Genomic DNA, 17,494 nt, shown 5'->3' with positions numbered 1-17,494 from the left:
GGGTTGAACCTGGTTTTGTGGCATGCCAAACCTCGCACTTTAATGGCAAAGTTAAATATAACATTGTAATGACAACATAATATTACAGGACTATAATACAAATAAATAGGAGAACATATTAGACAAAGAAAAACATGATTAATAGATAACAAAAAGCATCAGGTTTGAAATTCAATACGCCAAAAACGCGCCTTGTCCACACAAGACTCACCAGTGACGCCCAGATATAAAAGATCGAAAGTGAAAAAAGTACAAAGTTGTACAGCACTGAAGATCAAAAGTTGAAAAGGTTTCGCATTGTTGTTATGCCCGGGATAAGAACATTCTTATTATATAGAACAATTCATGCTATTGCAAACAGTAAATTTTATCAAATGAATATGAAAGAGATATACATAAAGAAACTGAAGTATTAACTAATTACAGAAAACTAAACCCGAATACATAACGCCAAGATATAAAAGATCGAAAGTGAAAAAGGTACAAAGTTGTACAGCACTGAAGATCAAAAGTTGAAAAGGTTTTGCCAAATACGGCATTGTGTTTATGCACGGGATAAGAACATCCTTATTATATAGAACACTTAATGCTATGCAAACAGTAAATTTTAACAAATGAATATGAAAGAGATATACATAATCACATGATAATGAAACTGAAGTATTAACTAATTACAGAAAACTAAACCCGAATACATGATGCTAAGTTTATCACAGAATAGACACACCCGAATTAGTCCAGGCGTCAACGTAATTAAAAAAATGTGACGTCACATACGATGGCGAAAAGGCACAAACGTTATGCCACATTTGAATTTATGAAATTTAGAAACAGCATGACGTCACACATGAAAAACTATCATTCAAAAGTGAGATAGAATTAGGATTGATTTAAGATTGTATTAGAAGTAAATACTGATAATTCATATAAACAAAATGCATATTGCAATACTTATTAATAGGAATTAACTGTAATATATATATATATGTCCAGTTTGTTATGAATCCAACTTCAAACGTAAATAATCGTACAAAATTTAATATAATTAATAAAGAGGCGGTGATTAATTTTTCTATCCGTAACACCTAAATATAATAAAAAGACGTCAACACATTTGAAAAAATCCGATGAGAATTACAAATATAACATTAAACATGTAAACTAAATACATGAATTTGGGATAAACAAGTACAGAAACACGTCTTAAAGTAATGCGAATTCACATTCAGCAAAACAGTCACAATCGGGAATAAGTCACGTTTGGTAATTAAAAGATTAGACGACATAATGACAAACCACAATCTACCATGTGGTTAAAATGTCCTTAGCTAGTCTGGTTAAAGAGACATCATATGGATCCACCAATTCGTGATGGTGTCCATAAAATTTACGGAGTGTCAATTTTAATCTGTCCTCCTCATAACTTTGTTGGAGCAGTTTCTGTGTAAGGAGCACACTCCTGTATATGAAGTCCGTATAGTGTGAACAAGCACGCGAATAACGTCTCAATTGTGATATGTAAACACCATACGAAGGGGTAGAGGGTATGTTACTGCTGAGAAATGGGAAATTGATCATTGGGAAGTTGAAATCGTCCCGTTTATCATAGATTTTCGTGTGAAGTCGTCTATCTACGTCAATATTGAGGAAAAGATCAAGGTATGAAGCAGTCCTTCTAGTATCAGTAGTGTCCTTAATTTCAAGTTCACTTAAGAAATAATTCATGGGGGCTTGAATATATCGTTATTTTACCACGGGTTGGCCCTTTATGACAAATATTTTACCCTGAGCGATAGCGAGGGGTAAAATATCGGCATAAAGGGACAACCCGTGGTAAAATCTAGATATATTCAAGCCCCCATGAATTATTTCGATTCTAATAGGACAAAAACGGCAATTTTTTTTTATCGCAGCGCTCTATGTGGAGGCCATTATTTGCCGTTCCCATAAATTAACGCACTTTTAGATTGGCGTAAAAGAACGGAGCAAACAGAATAAGTAAAATGCTCAAACAATTCACAAAACTTATTTAGATAGATTTGGTTGAATTTTAATGATAATTTACTTATATGTCTTCTATGTATAAAAAAATGGGCTTATACCACATTTTAGCATCGTTTGTTTACGTCCTTGTTGTGATGATTTTCGTTATCAGAAGCGTGTTTTTTTCCCGTAAAATGCTTAAATTAAAACGTCATCATTCTATGACGTCGGGTTCCTCATTCATTAAAAAACATATGACGTGGGAGTACAATGGGAACAGCCCATGAAAAATATTCATATTTTACCACGGGTGTGTACCCAAAGCGTTTGAAGGACGTCATGTTAGAATGGGATATATGAGATGTAAGTATTGGCTGAAGTATGGGTTGTTCAATGATAAAACATCATCAATATATCGGAAAGTAAAATTAAATTTCTTTTTGTCTTTTAGAAGGTTTTGAATAAATTCTGCTTCATACGAATAAAAAAAACAAATCAGCCAGCAGGGGTGCACAATTAGTACCCATTGGAATACCGACTGTCTGTTGAAATATAAATCCTCCAAACTCAACAAATATATTGTCGATCAAAAAGTCCAGCATTTTAATAATATCATCTTCAGTATATTTTTTGGAAGATTCAGTGTGATTCTTCACAAAATATGAATTATTGTATCCCAAAACAAGAAATTTGTATCTACGATTCCCATACCCCTACCAAATTATACTATTTATTGGATTTGATTTAACATAAGCAACATGACTGGTGTCACATGTGGAGCAGGATCTGCTTACCCTTCCGGAGCACTTGAGATCATTCCTAGTTGTTTGGTTAGGTTTGTGTTGCTTATTCGTTAGTTTTCTATGTTGTATCATGTGTTCTACTTTGTGTCTGTTTGTCTTCTTTCCTTTTTAGCCAGGCGTTATCGGTTAATTTTTGATTTATGAGTTTGACTGTCCCTCTGGCATCTTACGTCCCTCTTTTTTTGGCAAAGATGGATCACAAGTAACATGCATATTTTTGATAGGCTTATAAAATAAATGACACCTATGTGAATGTTTTTTAAGATATCAACATAAAGAGGTGTGATATGATTGCAAAATAAGACTACTTTCCACCAACTTTTAAATGAAGCGAATGCAAGAAAATATGAAGAATTAGTATGGCCTTGAAAATAAAGAGTCCTTATAGTCAGGGATAAAATTCACCGTCATGAAAAAAGAAAAAAATTGAGAAAGGAAATGGTGAATGTGTCAAAACGACAACCACCCGACCATAGAGCAGACAACAGCCGAAGGCAACCAATGGGTCTTCAATGTAGCGAGAATTCCAGCACCCGTAGGTGTGCATTTTAAACGAGACAAAAAAATGACAGCGATGAACCCAAAGACAATCGATGACTTATAGGCTTCTGACTTTATCTATAAGACGTTTGTGAGCGTTAAAGTCTTCTCTAACATTTGGACAGTGGTGAAGTTTGTCTGATAGAAATATATCTGAATGTTAGTGAGGAGAATAGTGGAATTGGGGTTGTTATATCTATGTTTGTTATAAATTCCAGTTGATCAAAAAATAATTTCAGATTTATAAGCCACCATCTTTCAGTTTGATTTTGTTCTACGTTCTAAAAGATGAAGTGATAAATTCATTTTCAGGTTGTCCCAGTATAAATATACAATAATTCATCCCGTGAACAAACCGACATGTTACAGTGCTCTATTGTTGGGTTGTTGTTTCTTTGCCATTTACACCATATGCAATTGTACAGTGTAGTGCCATGTATGACTTTTTCCTCTTGTTTGTGTTGATATGTAAAGATCAATTTAAGGTAGCACAAAAAATTTTTTTTTTACCTCCAATCCCAAACTTTTAAAATGCGGCAACTTTCTTAAAACAATATCTAAATTAATAAAATGAATATATCTTTAGATAGCTAAAAGAATAATCTTTTAAATGAATGCAATATTTTTGTTCTGCAATTATTATGTAATCAATCATAATGGAATTAATGGCAAACTATTGGTCAGTTCACTTTAATGAATTTAGCTCTTTCATCTCTATAGCTACACAAGAAATTTCAACGTTATCTTAATCAACACATCATGAGCTCCAAAGGGCGTCTCAAATTATCGCTATCGTATTCCATTCTCTCAAAAATTTGTAATTAATATAAACATCCTTACCACATAAAAGTAGATAATATGCAAATAGATGTAAATTTTGTTCTATATATTCTATCCAAAATCTGAGACACCCTTTTGTAGGTAATGACTCAAGGAACATCATATAATAAAATCAACCAGCTCGGGGGATTCATGAAGAAGCTAATTCTAATTGAAACTGGAAATTTGTTGTAAATTTTGGTAAACACACGTATCATTATAATTGATCACAAAATTGTTTTATAATTCAAACATTGAATTAGTTTGAAATACTAATCTGTTAGCTATCTATAGAATAAAATTATTAAAATTTTCAAGCATTATAACAAAAGTTACAGCGTTATAAAACTGGGGCATTGGAGGGATAAAATCTGTGTATTGTGCTACCATAAAATAATAAGGTTCCTATTTGAATGACCGTTTTCGTATTTATTCTGTTTCATGCTCAAGTATAATCATATGATGTCGACTTTTGTTTTATAAGCTCGAGGTGAAGCAAATGCAATGCATCTGGTTGATACTAAACATGAATTTTAGAGGACATAAAAAGGGCAACAGTAGTATACTAATGTCTGAAAAGTACATAGATTGAGAGAAAACAAACATGGGTAACAAACTCAAATCAAAGGAATAACGGCAACTTTAATAGAAAAAAAACGGACGAACAGAAATGCAAAAAAATATAAAATCAGACTGTATAACGAATCATGCTCGATCAAACATGTACTAAGTAGACTGATTGTATATTGAATGCATGGAATGTCGAATAATCCTAAAATAAAATGTCGGGAGAATTACCCCTTAAATTGATCAGAAAATAACTTTTTTATTGTACCATCTCGATTTTCACCCGAGTTATCGCCCATCAAAATCACGTCACTGAGAGTTGCAAACAAAATGACAATATTAGAAGTCATTGAAGTGACGAAGAAACATGTATTTAAAATATATTTGCTGACAAACATAGCTTGCTAAACCAGCTTTTTTTTTTTTTAAACCAATAATTTACAAAAAGATGTGTCCTCCTTAATGAAATCAAATTCCAGACACAAAATTATTTCATATCAACTCTACTATTAATTGTCTTTACTAAGGACTTTAATTCTGGATGTTCACCCTTATACTGCATGTAAGTGAATTTACTCAAATAAAAACAATATCATAACATAGAAAAATAGCAACAAGTTTTACATTCAATTGGTTGAATTCTTATATTTCGATTTTCACACTAAATATGTTTCTTAAACCTAAACTAGAGGTTCAAATCCTATAGGAAAGACCTATAAAAGTTATATATTAACCAGTAATTCTGTTTAAAACCTGTATTAATTATCACTGGGGATAAAATCTATTGTAGATTGTCACTGGTTCAGACGTTTTTATTTTATAACTATTTTCTATGCATCATAATATAAACCAAGAGTTCAAAATAGTGCAGCATAAATCATCCTTTTGTATATATTTCTAATGACTTATTATGAATATTTGCACCTTTCAAGGTACATAAATAAATAATGAGTAATTTCCTCTTTATTTTGTTATTTACACTGTAAACAGATATTAGCTCATAAGAAGAATTCATGTTCCACTTTAATTTAATATTGTCAATAATCGAATTATACCTTTGACATGATATATATGGGGAGATATTGTATAGGCTGTGTCTGTTACTCATTCCTTTTCATATCTTAATGAATAAAATATGCTAAAATCAAAATCCAATAGTAAATTTTACGGACGCCATCACGAGTTAGTTGACCGTTATGGTATCTCCGTCTCACACATGATACTGAATATGTTCCTTATGTCGTAACAACATCCCGTTCCCTTTTCATGATTGCCACCTATTGTATTATACTATTCAACGGGTTTGTAATAACATGAGCAATACGAACTTCGGAAGGGTGTCACATGTGGAGCAGTATTTGCTTACTCTTTCTAATCACCTAATATCACTCCATGTTTTGTTAGGGTTCGTGTTGTTAAGTCTGCATTTTTCTATGTTATGTCTTGTGTACTATAATTTGTCAGTTAGTCTTTTCAGACATGGCGTCGTCAGTGTATTTTCGATCTATGAATTCCAATGTCCCTCTGGTATCTTTCGCCCCTCTGGTATCTTTCGCCCCTCTTTGGTATATCAATGTGTCATAAAAACATACGATAGCCTGACAACAAATTCAGAAAACAAAGAAAAGACAAACGACAATAAAAAAGATATTTAGGATCAAACCAAAGACTGAGCAACAGAAAACTCTTTTCCTAAGAAATAATATGATACACTTCATAGAGGGTTGCTGCTTTCATCGAAGATGTCTCGAATGTTTGTTTTGCAGATATTGACAGATGAGTTCCCACTCTTGTAACCACAATCTGATTTCATTTTCATTGCCAATGTAAATATAGATAACCGATCAAAAGGTATACAAACTTTTCAAAACACAACACAAAAAACTAAATATTAAGCTTGGGTGATTAATCTTTAGTTCCTCTAATGAGTCAAAAGACCCCGTTTTAGATACCCGTTTTCAAACTCCTTTTAAACTATGTTGATATGTAGTTATATCACGTGATTTGGCCTCACTTATTGAAGCTTATCAATGACTATTATCTAACTATTAGTCATCTCAATTTTGTCGTTCAATGTTTATACAAAACAATTTTATAATTTCACATGGGGAATGTTGGCATACAGGCTTAAAGTATGTTAGAATTATTTCAGAAATAGACCAAGATTTAAAATTGTCTGGAAGTTCTTGCTTAGAAATTAAAAGCATCCACAAATGGTTAATATGATATTCGAGATCATTCTAGTTAGTTCATATTTGAACTAGTATGATTATAAATAGAGTCGTACTAGTCCTCTATCAGTTTAATGTTTAAGTCATTGATTAATTTAGGTTTTGTATACTAGGTGTTTTCATTGGAGTTATCGTAAAGTTTTCATGAGTCTCGACCAACTGTTTTGGCCCTGGGCGACGCCTTGATCGTATACAACACAAATCAACCTAATACGACTGTACTTGCCATGATACAGGATAATTATTAAGTTTAGGTTTGAAGTACATTATCTTTAAATCCAAATTGATACTAAAAAACACTTTCGTTTAAACAAAAATATTGAAGAACCAAATATTCAATGATATTTACATATCAACAAAAAACAAATAAAAACAATAATACGTGTCATTAAGCAAATATGTGTAGGTGTTAATCGGATAAAATATTAGATATTCAAGCTGGGACAAGATGAAAAAGAATTTATCACTTTATCTATTTTCATGTAAAACAAAACCAACCATTTAAAAGCCGGTGATTTATAAATAAGAGGGACTTCTGGGTCGAAACTACCTCAGGCAAAGGTGACCTCAGATAGAATGATAATGAGAACTTGAAATGTCGGGTTTTGTCAATAAACTCCATTAATCAGACCTATAAATAACATCGGTTTGATAAGTGTCAGATAAGCAAGAATTCTTTATAATGTATCTGCTGGCGGAGAGTGCAGGATTGTCTACATTTGAGCAAAAATTCTTTCAAAAAGGATGTGCAAACGGAAAAATGTATACATACAAACATCCAGTGATCACTTGTATGTATAATCTATTAACAATCAGCAAAAAAAAATCAGCTGTTGTATTATAAGAGAAGTATCAGTGAGACCATTCAGGTGAATAACCACATCACTGTCACAAAAAATCAACTTGTTAGACAGATAGAGATCATTTAATAGAATAATCATGACAGCACTGACACACTTTTAAAGTTACAACGTACACAAAGAAACAACTTGTTAAACAAAAATAGATCATGCATGTATTTCGTTTTGATGTTATATATGTTATTCTCGTGGGATTTTGTCTGATGCTCGGTCCATTTCTGTGTGCGTTACATTTTAGTGTTGTGTCGTTGTTCTACTATTATATTTAATGCGTTTCTCACGGTTTTAGTTTGTTACCTCGATTTTGATTTTTGTCCATGGATTTATGAGTTTTGAACAGCGGTATACTACTGTTGCTTTTATTCATTTGATAGAATAACAACATCACTGTCACACTATTAAAGTTACAAAAGAGGGACCAAAGATACCAAAGGGACAGTCAAACGTACAACGTACACAAAGAATCAACTTATTAGACAGAAATAGATCATTTAATAGAATTACCACATCGCTGTAACATGGTAACACTAAAAGATGTTACAAGAATCAATTTGTTGATTAGAAATAGGACTTTTGACAAATACCTTATAGTTAAGCATGTTTGCTATCTTCTTGTCTTGTTTATTATTAATAAACGTTATGTGTGTATTTTGCCTAAGGAAATTAAATAAATAGTCATTGTAAGGCAAAGATATAATTAAAACTTGCAATTCCGATATATCTTTATTTCAAACAAAATATTTGTAACACATTTAATACACAGAAAAATAATTTATCATTTTACTTTACAAATCCTGACTTTATCCAGATTATCTAAATTAAATTAGAGCTGTCTTATACACAAGAACAAATTTTACAGCGCTGTTATTATCACTGGTATTTGTTGTAAGTGTTTGGTTGGTATTTAGCTTTGTATTGTGGTGCATACAGTTTTGGGGCGTTATATGTTGGTGGATATGCCTTTTTTGATGGTGCATACGATTTTGATGCTTTCAAATTCGTTAATTCACTGGCATGATTCAATACCTGTGTCTTTGTTTTAACATGGTGCAAGTTTACATATTTTCCCTTTTTCTTATAGTTAGGTTTATATGAGTCGTCATGACCGTATGCAGGTGCATATGCTTTATAAGATGGATTGTAAGATTTCGATGCTTTCAAATTAGTTAGTTCGCTGGCATGATTCAATACCTGTGTCTTTGTTTTAAGTTGGTTCAGTTTTACATATTTTCCTTTTGTGTCATAGTTAGGTTGGTACGAGTCGTCATGGCCATATGCAGGTGCATATGCGTTTTGAGATGGATTGTAAGATTTTGATGCTTTCAAATTTGTTAATTCGCTGGCATGATTCAATACTTGTGTCTTTGTTTTAACATGGTGCAAGTTTACATATTTTCCCTTTTTATTGTAGTTAGGTTTATATGAGTCGTCATGGCCGTATGAAGGTGCATATGCATTCTTAGGTAGATTGTAAGATTTCGATGCTTTTAAACTAGTTAGTTCGCTGGCATGATTCAATACCTGTGTCTTTGTTTTAAGATGGTTCAGTTTTACATATTTTCCTTTTGGGTCATAATTAGGTTGATACGAGTCATCATGGCCATATGCAGGTGCATATGCGTTCTTAGATGGATTGTAAGATTTTGAAGCTTTCAAATTTGTTAATTCGCTGGCATGTTTCAATACCTGTGTCTTTGTTTTAACATGGTGCAGTTTTACATATTTTCCCTTTGTGTCATAAGTAGGGTTATATGAGTCGTCATGGCCATATGAAGGTGCATATGTATTCTTAGAGGGATTGTAAGATTTTGAAGCTTTCAAATTTGTTAGTTCGCTTGCGTGGTTTAATACTGCCGTCTTTGTTTTGACATGGTGCAAGTTTACATACTTTCCCTTAGGGTTATATTTACTTGTATACGAGTCATCATATGTGGATGGTGCATAATCTTTTGATGCGTGTAATTTGGTCTGTTCGCTCGAATGTTTCAAAATTGCCGTAGAAGTTTTGGCATGATTGAGTTTTAAGATGTTTTTCTTAGGCGCATATTTCATCTTAGGTTTGTACTCTGGATAATACGCTGGTTTTGGTGCGTATTTAACCTCAGGTTTGTACGTTGGATAATACGCTGGTTTTGGTGCGTACTTAGATGAGTATGTCGTCTTAGGTTTGTACGTTGGATAATATGCTGGTTTTGGTGCGTACTTAGATGGGTATGTCGTCTTAGGTTTGTACGTTGGATAATATGCTGGTTTTGGTGCATACTTAGATGGGTATGTCGTCTTAGGTTTGTACGTTGGATAATATGCTGTTTTTGGTGCGTACTTAGATGGGTATGTCGTCTTAGGTTTGTACGTTGGATAGTATGCTGGTTTTGGTGCATACTTAGATGGGTATGTCGTCTTGGGTTTGTACGTTGGATAGTATGCTGGTTTTGGTGCATACTGAGGTGCATATTTCATCTTAGGTTGATACGTTGGTCCTGAAATCAAATAGTAAAACATTGTTTATTCTTATTAACCATGCATATGTTGAATACAACTTTCAAGATTTCACTCCGCCGATCAATGGACTAGAATATAGATAAAATCCCTATGATTTTCATTTTGTAATTGTTTGTCCTAAAATTCTTCAATGTTGGTCTATCTTTTAGAAAGTTATACTTTTTTTAAATATGAATGAAATGTGTAATTTGTAATTTCAGATGTATTGTATTTGTTGATAAAAGTAAAAACACAAAAATACTAAACTCCGAGGAAAATTCAAAAAGAAAAATCAAAAATCAATAGGCAAAATCAAAAGTCCAAACACAGAAAACGAATGGATAACAACTGTCATATTCCTAACTTGGTACAGGCATTTTCTAATGTAGATTGATATTACCCAGATAATTCATATTATTGTAAATTCTCTTACTCTTAGTTTATGATACATACGACAACTTATAATTTCCGAATGGCTGCAATTCAAAATAGATCAGTATAAAATAAAGTGGTGATGATGGAGAATTGATAATCACTAATTCTTACTGTCGGCTACTTCTGCTTCATCGGTTTGGGAGGAGTTTATAAGTCACATTCAAAAAGGTCTTTTTTTTTAATGATTATGAAAGGTAGACAGAAAGCGCGTCTGGCGTACTAAATTAAAATACCTGTACCTTTGATAACAAATTAATGTATCAAGTGTTCCTGAGTTAATTGTAAATACATTATGTATCACAGAACAATTGGACTAACATTTCTTTATCATAAGTTCTCAATGTTTTATATGAATTTTTTTTCTTGGTAGTTTTAAAAATGATTTAGATAAGGAAACAGTAATTTGTAAATCAACAGGCGATATACTTTATGAAGCATCGCAGACACTCTTAAAATACTTAGCTATGTATGTACTTTGAGATTCCGCCTGTTTAGACGCACCCCTTGATTGACTGCAAGGGTACAGCGGATCCAGGTACATTTCATAAGGATTAATGGAAATGAGTTCTTTACAATATTATCCCACCACCAGAACAATCCCCAACCAACATCGCCCAAGGGAGCGCGAAGGACACCTGGAAGTCTGTTCTTATGGTGGAAGCCGAGGTACTTGGTGGAAACCGACAAACCAGAGAGATATCAGAAGATTGATCTCCAGGTCAAAGTAGGAGACAGAGATGTGTGTGAGAGGGTGAAAATTACCATTGTACTGATATTTTGAGCACCCCAAATGAGAATCGAACTCGGGACCTTCAGTACTGTAGGCTTCGGTCTAAACCACTTGACCACGAACTCACACATGGTTGTGTCAGGTTATTTTCGATCTATGAGTTTGACATCTATTTGATGTTGTCATAGAGATTGCGAACAACTCTCATATTAACATTTGTAAAATAGGGGCGAAAGATACCAGAGCTACAATCGGATGTCTGGTATCTTTCGCCCCTTTTTGTTTTTACAAATGTCAACATAATAGAAGTTTGCAATTTCTATGTCAACATCAAATTCATCTAAATGTGTTTATTTAACTATAAACATACAAATAAACAAATAAACAAATATTCATGGTAAACTTAACAGTAGTTGTTTCAGTACAGTTCACCATACTGATATACTGCTAACACAATAAAATAAAATGCAAAATCCAATATAGGGAAGCCCATAAAAACAGGGAGAAAATAATAAACCTTATTTATGAACAGAATAAGAGAGAAAAAACCTGCCGTATTCCCAGCTGATATTTCTTTCTTTTACAATTGATATTATCTAACAATACTCCTGATGATTTTTTTTTCTGCCACACATAATACGTCAAATAATCAAATGTTACCTACCATATTTTGATGGGTTGTAGTTATTTCCTGGATTGTATTTTCCTGGGTTGTAGGCTGTAGCACTAGCACCTGTAATGATATATCATTTAGTTCAACAAAATTGTTCACAGGACGTTTGGCAGATTATTGTTTAAAAAAAAAACGATATGTGTATCTATATATTATTTAATTTATTGGACATAATAACCCTTTTGATTACATATTTTTGAAACAATTTGTTTGCTTTTTCGTGTATCGAAAAAAACAAAACAAAAAAGAGAAATGTTGTTCATTTGTTAACGTACACATAACAGCAGCAAACATCAATGTAAAACAAAATTGTAGTACCACAACATGTCGAGTTCACTTGAGCCTTAAGTTACAGTACACCATTAAAGGGTCAATACAACAGAAGCACATTTTGATAAAAAAAAATGACAAACGAGATGATATCAGCTTCCCAATTATTACTTTCCATTTGTATGTAGAAATACTCCGGCAGTGCCTGAATACAGAGTATATATTTTCCAATTGATACGATATTCCAGGGACTGTATTTCCTATCATGATTTCTTGATAGAGGCTTGCTGCTCACAAGGGAGCTTTCAAACCAAAAGTTTCAAATGGTGAAATTGAAATTATCCCTTTGTTTGTTTAACGGACGCCATCACGAGCTGGTTGATCGTTATGGAATAACTGTTTCACGGATGATATCGAATATGTTTCTTATGTAGTGACTTTTATCCGCTTCCCTTTTCGCCACGAATCTACCGAGTTAGACTATTTACCCAGTTTGTAATAACATAAGCAACACGACGAGTGCCATATGTGGGACAGGATCTACTTACCCTTCCGGAGCACTAGAGATCAATGCACCTTCAGTTGTTGGAGGGGTTCGTTTTGTTTAGTCTTTCGTGTTTTATGTTGCGTTTTGTGTACTTTTATTTTTCTGTTTGTCTTTTATGTTTTAGTCATGGCGTTGTCAGGTTATTTTAGATCTATGAGTTTGACTGGCCCTCTGGTATCTTTCGCCCTTCTTTTATAGTAAATGTTGAGGCCGTATAAAATCAAAAAACGACCAAACACTGATTCAAAATCCAGACGCAGTATGACAAATGTGCATCAGCGGTAAAAAAAAACATCCTCACTTTAAAATGATTTCGACATTGTATCACAGGAAATGATGTCTTTGAATTACCGTTTATTTTAATCTGTGACACATTACTCGAGACGTTGCAACACATGAACGTCTGTCATCCAAAAACAATCGGTTTATGTCCATTTTAGAGTCAATTCTTGTCACACCTATGATATCAATTAGAATGATAAATAACTTCGTTTAAAATGCGTTTATTTTTCAACATTGGATAGAGGTATAGGGGAGGGTTTAGATCTCATAAACATGTTTAACCCCGTCGCTTTTTTGCGTCTGTCCCAAGTTAGGAGCCTCTGGCCTTTGTAAGTCTTGTACTATTTTAATGGTAGTTTCTTGTGTACAGTTTGGAAATTAGTATGGCGTTCATTATCACTGAACTACTATATAGTAGTATATATTTGTTTCGGGGCTAGCTCCAATTTCTCGCTACATTGAAGACCTGTTGGTGACCTTCTGCTGTTGTGTTGTCTATAGTCGGATTGTTGTCTCTTTGACACATTCCCCATTTTCATTCTCAATTTAATTATCATTAGATATGTGATTATAGAAGTATACAATTGTTTTACTCTCTTTTTTAGCATAATTTGTTTTCACTTAATACACAATTCAAACCTGAAAATCAATTTAAATTGACAAAAGAAGAATTACTTACGTGCAGAAGCTACATTATACGGATTTGCTGAGGCTGAAAAAAAATATAATTGATTTCTTTTAAAAGGTTAACTATTACAAGTTTATCTACTAAAACGCGTTTTTATTAACTTAAATCCCGTTATTATTGTTCTAAATGTACATGTTCTCTGAAGATCAACTGAATATTTGCTCCAATCTCATGTTTGTAACGTTGGTTGACGTAAACATCGTTCGACGAGACTTTAACATTGGTTGCCGAGACTTAAACATACATTGACGAGATCTAATTTATGAACAAGTAATTTCAAAAAGTCGATTTAATCGAGAAAGAAAAATGATGCATATCAGTATTTATCAATTTCGTTATTCAGAAAAAGTCATTTATTTAGCTTTTTATCCCAAACCAATGTCAACTGTTTATGTCCTTAAAAACATCATTGCAACTTAATAAAAATTGAAGATGTAATATCATTTCCAATAAGACAAATCTCCTCCAAGACACCACAATGACAAGGAAATTAACAACTAGAGATCACTTATTTAACATGTATTTCTATACTGCTATTTGCAAGATAAAAGTTATCAAAGGTACCAGGATTATAATTTAGCACGCCAGACGCGCGTTTCGTCTACATAAGACTCATCAGTGACGCTCAAATCAAAATAGTTATAAACTCAAACAAGTTCAAAGTTAAAGGGCATTAAGGATGCAAAATTCCAAAAAGTTGTGCCAAATACGGCTAAGGTAATCTATGCCTGGGATAAGAAAATCCTTAGTTTTTCGAAAAATTCAATGTTTTGTAAACAGGAAATTTATAAAAATGACCACACCGAAGTGTTGACTACTGGGCTGGATGATAACCTCGGGGACGAAATGTCCACCAGCAGTGGCATCGACTCAGTGGTTTTAATAGTTATCAAAGGTACCAGGATTATAATTTAGTACGCCAGACGCGGGTCGTCTACATAAACGTTAGCTTCAATCCATTCGGTAAAAAGAAAAATCACAAAAATGCCGAACGCCGACGAAAAATCAAAAGGAGACTTTAATCAAATAGCAAAATAAAACGAAAAGATAACAGCTGTCATATTTTAGACTTAGTACAGGCATTTTTTATGTAGGAACATGGTTTTATAGCTATTTGGTTTTATAGCTCAGTTGTATGACAGTCGTTTACAATTACAATTTATTGAAAACAATGTCTGGACAAAAACAAACATACATAAGTTAAAAATGTAGACAAATAGAACTTGCATATTCGGTTTTCTTCTAAATTTACTTTTTACAAATGTTTGATTTTATACATATCACTTGTATATTTGTATACACACAAACTTCTACACAATTATCTTGCTTTTATGATTCCAAAGAAAGTCTAAATATATCTGACTCTTTCTGTTAAGAAAATAGAATAAAGGATAACAAAAAAACATATAAACTTATAATGATGAAGGCACACATCTAACATATCAGTCTTTTAATTTGTAAAAAAGAAACCTGACATGTTATAGGGTACACTGCAACATTTAAAAAAATCAAATGACGTTAAAATGATGGAAAAGATGTAATGAGAATAACAAAAACACATACCAAAAGTGTACACAGCGACGAGGCACAGGAGAGAAAGATACAAGTGTTGTCCTTCCATGGTGAATGAAATACCTTGTACAGAAACACAATAGGAGTTGCATATTTATACCAACGCTTAATGTCAAAAATATAACATTTAATTCCTTAAAGATGTTGTAATCAAAAGGTGTAATAATTTAACAACATCAAATTTCCGATACGCAACCAAGTACAAAATATTCATGTTGTAAATATGATATTTAGCTGATGTAAATCTTTGGATGTAATTGTGTATAATAATCGTGTGTTGTAATCAAGGGCATGTTTCAATTTAATATATGTTAAAAAAACTATTGAATATATGTAATTCATTCTGTTGTTTGGATTTTTGATAATGAACATCTAGACTGGTCATTAGCTTAAGTTTTTGATGTTGACATTTTTTCAAGAACTCTCAGCTTTGAATTTCCTGGAAGTGCGGTATTATTTTTACATTTTATAGTAGAGACACTATCAAACTTTTCTCAATATCTCAAATAAAGGCAACAGTAGTATACCGCTGTTCAAAAAATCCATGGACAAAAAACAAATCCGGGTTACAAACTAAAACTGAGGGAAACGCATTAAATATAAGAGAAGAACAACGACACAACACCGAAACGTAACACACACAGAAACGGACCAAGCATCAGACAAATTCCCATGAGAATAACAAATATAACATCAAAACAAAATACATGAATTTGGGATAGACAAGTACCGTGACACGTCTTATCGCATTGTGAATATACACTAGAAAATAAGAGAAAACAAACGACGCAACGTTAAAATGTAACACACAAAGAAACGAACAATAATATAACAATGGCCATCTTCCTGACTTGGTACAGGACATTTTTAAAGGAACAAATGGTGGGTTGAACCTGGTTTTCTGGCATGCCAAACCTCGCACTTTAATGGCAATGTTAAATATAACATTGAAATGACAACATAATGTAACAGGACTACAATACAAATAAATAGGAGAACATGTTAGACAAAGAAACACATGATAATAGATAACAAAAAGCATCAGGTAAACAAGATAAAGGGCGAGATAAACGACTAAGACAATTAATCGCTTAAAACACCAAACGGAAAATAGACAAATAATTAAGTACAAAATAATACATAGCATAATACATAACTATTAACCGATTGGTTAGGTTTTTTCAGCAGGTTGTCAACATTTTTTTTATTTTTTGGAATTCCGAATATTAAAAAAGAAACATAAATGATCAAATACACATATGGTTCAGTATAATTGTGATTTGTATCGTTAAGGATATCTTTTCTCCTGTTATGTATCATGTGTTTGTCTACTGATTGACTGTTTGCAAAATATAAATTTTTCGAAATACTAAAGTTGTTCTTATCCCAGACAAAGCTGGATTACCCGAGACGTATTTGGAACATCTATTTGAAATGTATAAGTCTCGATCCTTTGCATAACTATATACTATATGACCAACAGAAAATATTATAGCTTCTAGAAAACTTTCTTTTGGCAAGAGGCAGATTTAAAAATAAGAGGGCTGAAATGTCTCGCCTCTTATAAGAATTAATGATATTATGTTGGTAGTCTTAATGCCGTATGATGACCTATAGTTGTTAATTGCTGTGTCATTTTGGTCTCTTATGGAGAGTAGTTTCAGTTGCAATCATACCACATCTTCTTTTTTTTAATCTAATATAAAGCGTTATTACAAGTATCACATGAGCTTTACATGGTCCAAAAAATGACATCAAGGTCATGTAAAGCAAACAATAAATACACGACCACCTTAAAATTATTCATTACACTAAATATATTTGACCTATATATTGCTTATAGTTTCAAAGAAACAGACTTAACTAAGAAAACTAAGCATTAGTCAACGAACCATTAAAATAAGGTCAAGGTCAGATGAACCATCGCAGGCAAACATGTAAAGCTTAAAATTATTGCATACAACAAATATAGTTGACCTATTGATAAAGTTTTAAAAAAAAAACAGACTAAAA

The 17,494-nt window shown here is 32.7% G+C and overlaps 1 protein-coding gene and 1 long non-coding RNA gene across 2 annotated transcripts; both read right to left on the bottom strand.

Annotated features, from left to right (window-relative positions):
- Positions 1-8,673: 8,673 nt before the first annotated feature.
- LOC134723087 (adhesive plaque matrix protein-like) lies at positions 8,674-10,263 on the bottom strand. Its single transcript, XM_063586726.1, has one exon. It carries the CDS (start codon positions 10,261-10,263, stop codon positions 8,674-8,676), a length of 1,590 nt encoding a protein of 529 aa, XP_063442796.1.
- Positions 10,264-12,112: 1,849 nt separating this feature from the next.
- Positions 12,113-15,675, bottom strand: LOC134723838 (uncharacterized). The gene is made up of 3 exons (XR_010108194.1): positions 15,473-15,675; positions 13,901-13,933; positions 12,113-12,182 (listed from the first exon to the last, which is right to left on the bottom strand). It is a non-coding gene; the product is annotated as an uncharacterized LOC134723838 (long non-coding RNA).
- Between the last annotated feature and the right edge of the window lie 1,819 nt (positions 15,676-17,494).

Source organism: Mytilus trossulus, chromosome 6 (genome assembly GCF_036588685.1).
Source record: "Mytilus trossulus isolate FHL-02 chromosome 6, PNRI_Mtr1.1.1.hap1, whole genome shotgun sequence".
Lineage (NCBI taxonomy): Eukaryota > Metazoa > Mollusca > Bivalvia > Mytilida > Mytilidae > Mytilus > Mytilus trossulus.
The sequence above is the reverse complement of the archived record's forward strand: the minus strand, read 5'-3'. Positions and strand labels throughout refer to the sequence as shown.

What these genes read in the sequence shown, in the direction of transcription:
- LOC134723087 (XM_063586726.1), bottom strand. Translation starts at nt 10,263, where the DNA reads ATGAAATATGCACCTCAGTATGCACCAAAACCAGCATACTATCCAACG.